The sequence below is a fragment of the Fukomys damarensis genome, unplaced genomic scaffold (genome assembly GCF_012274545.1).
Source record: "Fukomys damarensis isolate Sample0158 unplaced genomic scaffold, DMR_v1.0_HiC HiC_scaffold_12, whole genome shotgun sequence".
Lineage (NCBI taxonomy): Eukaryota > Metazoa > Chordata > Mammalia > Rodentia > Bathyergidae > Fukomys > Fukomys damarensis.
The window spans coordinates 26,185,346-26,193,448 of NW_022900924.1; the positions used below are offsets into that span (position 1 = coordinate 26,185,346).

The 8,103-nt window shown below is 32.8% G+C and overlaps 1 protein-coding gene across 1 annotated transcript; it reads left to right on the plus strand.

The window, feature by feature from the left end:
- Nucleotides 1-326: 326 nt before the first annotated feature.
- Arhgap11b (Rho GTPase activating protein 11B) lies at nucleotides 327-985 on the plus strand (the record flags this gene model as incomplete). Its single annotated transcript, XM_033762690.1, is given in 2 exon segments — nucleotides 327-759; nucleotides 762-985. Coding segments are annotated over 2 exon segments (657 nt in total), but the record flags the coding sequence as incomplete, so codon positions are not given.
- Nucleotides 986-8,103: the final 7,118 nt, after the last annotated feature.

Below are 8,103 nucleotides of genomic sequence, written 5' to 3' on the forward strand. Positions count from 1 at the left end.
GGGTATGGCTGGATCAAAGCAGCAAAAGAAGAGGGTCTGTGAGTGACTCTAGAGGATGGTAAAACCATTGAAGTGAATTAGAAGGTTGCCAGGCCTGGAGAAAGGGCACAGGAGCGGAACTCTAACCTGAAGGAGTTTGGAACTTGGGATACTTAATGGCTAACAAGACTTAGGATCATGTTCTGGTGGGGGAACAAAGTGATCAACAATTGGTGACATGGATGTTGTTGAAGCAGCTTTAAATTGTCTGTGGAATTGAAGTCATGAGTGGCCCTGGGCAATGTGATTGCAGTAGGAGTGATAGAGTGACCAGTAGCTTCTAATCATTGCCCCATTTCCTTTTACCAGACTATGGACACATTAAAAGCTTTCTTGTGGATGTTTGCATATCTTCAGAAGAGCACATTCATATCAAAGGGCTGTTTAGGAAATTAGAGTTTGAATTTCATCTAAAGGCACTAAAGAATAAACTGGATTTCTGTGAACATGACCTGATTTTTGCATTTCCTTTTGACATTGCAGGAACTAAGTAGTTCTTCAGGGAATCTGTAGCACCCATTCCCTCAGCTGACTTGTACGAAGCATTTTTCAAAGCTCCACTGTTAGGATCAGAAGAGAAGAATACAATTGCCTTGTTCCTTTTTAGTCTTATGGCTGATTGTACAGTTGATATATTAAGATATTTCTGTAACTTTCTCAGGATTGTTTCTCTTAGGTCCTGTGAGAATAAGACAGATAGGAGCAAATCTGCCAAAATCTTCAGACAAATAAAGGACATGAAAACATGTTTGCTAACATAGAAATAAAGCTATCATTACAAGTGCAGTAGTACAGGCTTAAACATTATACCTCAGACATTGAGTGTGCACTCGATTTTATGCTGTAAAGATTTCAACTATGTTAGATATTGATGGTCTCTCTGCTAGTCCATCATTGGAAAGCTTGGAAAGAAGTGAATGCAAAACCCTTCAATGGTACTGCCTAGCTATCTGTATCCCCAGTGTTTCTTATACCATTTACTAAGCCTAAACTGCCAGTAGATTCTTCTCATGGTCTCGCAAGTAAGAAAAAGAAATCAATCTTTCCTCTTTTGCCACATTATCTCTTCAGAAGCAGGACCACAATGGAATCAGTTCATTGTGATACAATCCCACAAAGATTATCTCAGAGTTATTCTTTCCTATAGCCATCCATGGAAACCACCTGATCAGGGAGGGTGTGCTAAGAGGGAACAAAAGTATTGAAGAGAAAAAGCTGCCAGGATAGAATCAGAAAAAGTAGGATGCTGCTCTTCTAATATCAGTCATAAAGAAAGGTTCAAAGATTTCTTAGTTTGAAATTTAGTCTGGTTTCTTAGTTTGAAATTTAGTCTGAAATGCAAATGGTTGTTCTGCAGCGAACAGGTATGAAAATGTTGATAGGGAACTTGTAAATGAAAAAGCTAAGCATAAGATTGACTCTAAAATTCATGCTTTTTAGCCCAGATGTTGATGAAAGATTACCAAAAAAATTTCAGTAAAAATCAATTAAGTCTAAGGAAAGCTTACTGCAGAGCAATGAGGTGAAACAAGTTACTGGATGCCTTGGACAGAACTTAGCAATTCAAATTTTTTGTAATAAAAATTCATCCAAACAAAGCTGTTCCATTAATGGGAAACCTTGAGGTGCAAAATGTTTCTTTGGAGCCTAAAATTACAGTTGAAGAGTCACACAGTGCATCACGTGAATTCACTCTGTCCATTTCCACAGCAAAACTAATAGCAAAATAATGGGAAGTTTCCTTAGTAGGAAAGAAAACAACAACCTCAGAGACATTGACAAAGATTCAGAAAGCATTTTCTGAGTTGGGGAATAATCTTTATGCATTGATAAGTCATAAGCATTCATACATAACTAATGTGGGGAAAGAAAATTAAAGAAAACATATTATGTAGATTGTAGCTCAGGAGAACATTTGCAGCTGATGATTTTACGATGAAGAGAATCAAAGGAAAATCATGAAACCTATGCTGTTAACTCAACTCAGATGAAGGTGGAACTTGGAAAAGACATTCACTCAAATTTACAAAGATAGTTTAGACCAGAAAGAATTCCCCATTTATGAAAAATTTAGGTAACGAGTCCTTAAGGGATAAACTCAATACTTAGTCAAAGGAAGATGAAAATGTTTTGAATAAAACTTAGTGAAATATGTCCTTCCTATTGTGAAGGATAAATTTGCTTCTTCTCAGCAGAGTACATGTAATATAGCAAACCTATAGTCCTATGAGAATTGCTAAACTCTTCTACAATGATGGAAACATGCAATAAAGTGGTTCCTGAAATTGCACACAGGACAGAACAGAGAAAGTCTTCAGATCACACACAATGGTTTAACAAACTTTCATTAAATTGAGTCAAATAGAACAAAAGCAAAACAATCCCTTAAGTTTTAGCATACTACTGTTGTCAGTGGAAGAATTAATTCTTCATTGGAATATAGCAGACAACCTCTAAGGAAGACGTTGACATATCTTGGTGATGGTGCTTCTCCTTTGGTTAAATCAGTGAATTGTCACAGTGTCCTTCTTGCATATAGAAAGTATACCAAAAGAGTTCTCCATTTGATTTACCAAATCAGGTCCTAAGGAACAGAAGTCTGCATTGCATGAAAATTCAAAAGATACAATTTCAAAATCAAACATTGAGTATACTTGTAAATCGTTCTTAAGGAGGTATAGGCATCTTTGGATGACCTGATCTGACCAATCATGTTTCATTTAGATCAGTTTCAAAGAACAATATTTGTCTTTCTCCTGGAATGAAAAACCAGCTGCTCAGGAAGCCATCAGAAAGAAAAAGGGCATGGTACAAAGATTCTCTGAAAATCCCTATGGGAAAGCTTCAAATCCTACCAACAAGTAACCCTATGGATTTGTAATTGGCAAACACAGTTGCTCAGAATGTAAATAAAATTTGTAATTGTTGATACAATTTTCAGGGTAATGTATGTGTTAGTTTTTAGCTCAGAATGATTGCTAAACTATAGATCTTCTGTGAAACATCTTAATTTCACAGTATCAGCTACATAGATTTCCATACGTGTACATATCATTACTTTTTTTTCTTAATGATGGCATTAATTTGGGTTAAATTGTTTTGTGATATTTGCAAGCAAAGGTTATACTTTACTGTTTTCTTATTTAAGTTTACTGGTATATTTCAGGTATACAATACACTTACATTCATCATTGGAATCTTGTACCTTTAACATGATATATCTTGTTTTTTCCTTTCATTGAGTTTATTGGTACTTTTTAGGTGTACAGTACAGTTACAGTCATCATTGGGATCTTGTACCTTTACATGATGTATCTTGTTTCTTATTTTTCCCCATACCCCTGCCCTCCCTTTGCCCTCTCCACCCTTCCCTACTTACAAAGACTTTGTTTCCAATATTTTTGTTTTTCTCACATTTTTTCTTTTCCTTTCTTACCTTTCCCCTACCCCTAGCACTTCCCCTACTCCTTTAGAACTTTTCTTCCTATTGCACAACATCAATTATACATTCTGATCCTTATTTAAAATTTTAGTTTTTCATACCAGAGAAACTATTTGGTATTTACACATGTGTATCATATTAATTTTACTTAAGAATATGGCCTCAATATGTATCCACTTATCTATAAATGTCTCTAGTTTCTCATTCTTTATGACTGAATAGTATTCTATTTTATACAAGGAAAAAAAAAACTTTTATCCAGTTTCCAACTGTTGGGTAACTGGGCTCTTTCCAAGTTTTAGCTATTACAAACTGTGCTGCTATAAACATGGGTGTGCTTACATCACTGTAGTATGATTCTTTTAATTCTTTAAGGATGTTACCCATTGTGGGAATAGCTAGGTCAAATGGGACTTCTAATCCTAGTTGTCTGAGGTATTGATTTCCATAATGGTTGTATCAGTCTGCACTCCCACCAACAGTGGAGAAAGGTCCCTTTCTCTTCACAACCCCACCGACAAGTATACTTTACTGTTTTAACAAACTTTCTAACTGTATTTATTAAAAGAATAACATCTGATAATTGGGTGGTTTTCAATTGTAAGTATGCTAAGAAGAGCCAGTTTTGTCTTTCTTGTTATTCCTCTAAATCAGATAGGTTTCTGTAACAGATCTAAAAGCTAATGTAAACAACAGAGATTTTGTGTCTTGAATTATATTAATGTTCATTGTCTTTTCCCAAATCTCTACAAACTACGTTGTAAAACAACTTAGCATGCTAAGTTTTTCTTCTTATTGGAGGCACAGGCAGTTTGGCTTTTTGCTCCTGTACTTGTACTGCCTGTTCACTTGAACTAAGAGCAATGACTGAAGCAGAAGGACCACTGACATGTGCTCTTACATTTCAATGTACAAGTAACTGATTACTTTGAAGCCATGCTGTGTTCTTGTATTTAATTTGCACAAATGCATGACTTCCTATTTTGCTTAACATACAAAGGAAATAATTGAAGGAAAAATAGTTACAGTTGAAAATATAAATCAGTGTGATTATATTTGTATGTAGACCTGGATTTTAGAATTTGAAGAGTGGATGCACTTCTGTACATTTTACTTCAGTAAAAAATTATGACAGTCATGTGTATTATTTACTGGAGATACTGAAGATAACTTTCTGGAAAAATAAGTAATTTTAGAAATTATTTTATTTCCTAAGTCTCTCAATATATTTGAATTTATTGTTTAATCCAAAGACTATTATGTCAAATATGTGATGAATCAAATATCTTATGTAAAATCTTTAAAATTCCTAGATTAAATTAATAAATATAATTGACATTGCTATCTTATAACTATCTTTTCTAATAAATTTAATGGTATTAGTATCAAGTAAATGAAAATATATCTCTATTTATTTATAAGAAATACCTTTTTTAGTGGAAATTTCTCTTTAACAAAAAATTTACCTTATTAATTTATATTATTAAAGCAGAAAATGAATTATATTCTTAGACATTCATGCTTACTTAATATTTTATTATTATTTGTAGTATTTATCCACAAAATATTTTCTGAAATTATAATTAAATTAGAATATATCAGCCAGGGATGGTGGCACACACCTGTAATCTCAGTACTTGGGAGGCTGAGATAGAAAGATCACTGTGAGTTTGAGACCAGCCTGGGCTACATAGTGAGTTCCAGCTCAGTCTCAACTACATAGTGAGACCCTGTCTCAAAAAAAAAAAAATAAAAAGAATTTATCAAATAGAATGAAATTTCAGGATATGCAAATATTAAATGTATGTAGGTCTTTGTTTTATATTTTAAAAATAATATCAAGTTCAGTTGTAGCACAACAAAAATAGAAATTTTTTATTGGCCATGCATTCTGAACTTGCTGTGAGGTAGGATCATAGTATTAATTTCTTACATTGTATATAAAACAGTATTTTGAGAGTATGTCACAGGGCCAAGAATTTAGTTCAGTGGTCCTGCCACCTGCCTTGCAAGTGCAAGGTCCTGAGTTTGGTCCCTGGAACAACAACAACAACAAAGTAAAAGAGAGTATATCACAACTGGTTATATGTATATGAAAAATAATTCATTAGTATAATACACATAATAATTTACCTTGTAGTGTTTACTCATTTGTTTAAAATGTTAATAAAAATTGAAGCAGACAGTAATAATCATTTAAGGATAAATCATGAGGATATGGCAATATAATTTTAGACATTTTAAAATTATGAAATGTTGCTTAAATTATACCCTCCATGAAAGAAATTATAGATTCTTAAAGGATTATATTTGCAATTTCTGAACACAAAAAAGTATAATCAACACTGATGTCACAAAAGTATATTGCTCAGAATTCATGTCATAAATTGAGCACAAAATCGAAGTTACTTCATTTTTCAGATCTAAACAATAATCGTGTATGTTGTTTAGCATTGACTAAAACATTTTCTCAGACTTTATAAGTGATTTATCTCCTTATGTTCCTCCTCCATTATACTGTCTTATAAGCAATTTACAAACTCCATAAGAAACTGTGCATCATAGTGTGAAATTGCTTTAGATATTGGTCCTACAATCCTATCAAAAGTGATGAATTCCACTGTGTGATGGCTGAATTCAGAGATCCCTTTCATGCAGTTTCATTACTATAAGTTGCATGTCATTGCCACCATAATATTTTAACCAATCTTAGAAGAGGAATTTTGACAATTTAGGAGATATAACTTTTTCCTATAATAAAATAACTTTTAATTTTAAATAGGATACATTTGAATGGCTTCGTATTTGAGGAATATTACTTTAGACTTCCTTACCTGAAAATATTACTTTAGATGTCCTTAGACTTCCTTACCTACCTGCTGTAAACTACATCTTGGCATAAAGTAACTTCTGTTCAAGGAAAATATATAATAATCTTTAAAATGTCTGTTTTTATATTAAATAAATGAGTCTGTTTTTATATTAAATAGTTAAGAAATTAACCTTTAGGAGAATTGATATGCAGTTGAAATTATTTAAGGAGGAATATTTAAACTTGAAAAATTTAATCAAGGTGATTTTTTGTTGAACATTTGCATCATTTGTCCATCAATTTTTCTCTGGGATAAAATCCATTTATAACTCAACAGCTAAGAATTAAAATGCAAATTCTCTAATATGACCAAGAGATCACTAATTATTATTTAGTTCATTAGTACTTTAATTCAAATTCAAATATGTTTTATATTTGTTGTTTTATTAAACCTAGTCGCTTTCTCTCTGTTAATTCTAAAATATTATTTTTAGTGTATTACAATTTCATAATGGAGCATGTTTACCAAAAAAGCAATTTATCATAGTAAGTTCATAGCCTTTTGAATATAATTACCTTGTTCCATACTTTTCTGATCATTTACTATTGTTAGGTACTATTAATATCAGACAAATATCTTCATTTTTCTGAAACTTGGCTTCTCAGTTATAAATATCTGTTGAATTTCTTAGGAACACATTGTCTGAGACAAACAAGGTACATGGTAAATGTGACATAGGATTTATTATTGTTATTTTTGAAGTAATATCCTGTGGATGCTATATATTTACATATAACCAGTGGATAGCATAAGGTAACATTGTTACATTTATTATCATAAAATTACATGCAGTCTAAATTTAGTAATGATGGCGTATTTACGAAAAGTCTTAAATTCATTGTAATCCTCTTGTTTGGTTTGTATTTATTTACTCATTTATTGATTCTGGTACTAGCGATTGTCCACAGCTCTACATAATTTTTATTTTGAGTCAGAATCTTATTAAGATGCCCAACTTCAACTGTCTCTTCTCTTAGCCTCCCAAGAAGCTAACATGTGCCACAGTACCCGGCCTGACTATACTTTTGATATTTGAATGTTTACAGTTTTTAATCCCCCTCGATCCCAATTTCAGGCTTTCCCCATATATCACAAGTACCCTTCCCTATTTCCACTTGGGCATTGATAGGAACGTCAAACCACGAAATTTAAACATATGAGTCACTCCTTATTCACCCTTTTTTCTTAATCATCATAAAACTCTAGATCAGGTCCCTCTCTACTCGCTATTTTTCAACCTGCCTGGGTGCATCCTCTGCTTTTCCCCAACACTTCATCATCTATGCAGTAGCATCCAGGAAGCCCTATATATTCATCACTCTTGACATTTCCACCCTAAATTTTAGCCAGATAGAGGTGAAAGTACTGGTTTCTGTGTGTGATGGTTTGCAACAATTTAGGTAATTTGAAATCTTTCAACGTGTTTTACACAAATTATGGCCTTGCTGGTACTTCATGATACATAGTTTTTGCATTTGTCTTTTTCTGTTGGCAGTGCTCTAGACTGAGCAAAAGGCCTGCTGCATGTTAGGGGACCACGGTAAGCTCTGAACTGTATCTCAAGATCTGTGCAGTGGATAAAGTTCAGATAATCTTCATTATTTACTTTTACTGATTTCTTTGTATATTCAAGTCTCTGTTTTGAGGAACTTATGTGGATAACTTATTCATTATAACATGTGTTAAGTTAATAGTACTATTTCTCTTTATTTCACAATTTGGGAAAAATAGCCAAAAAAAAAAAAAAAA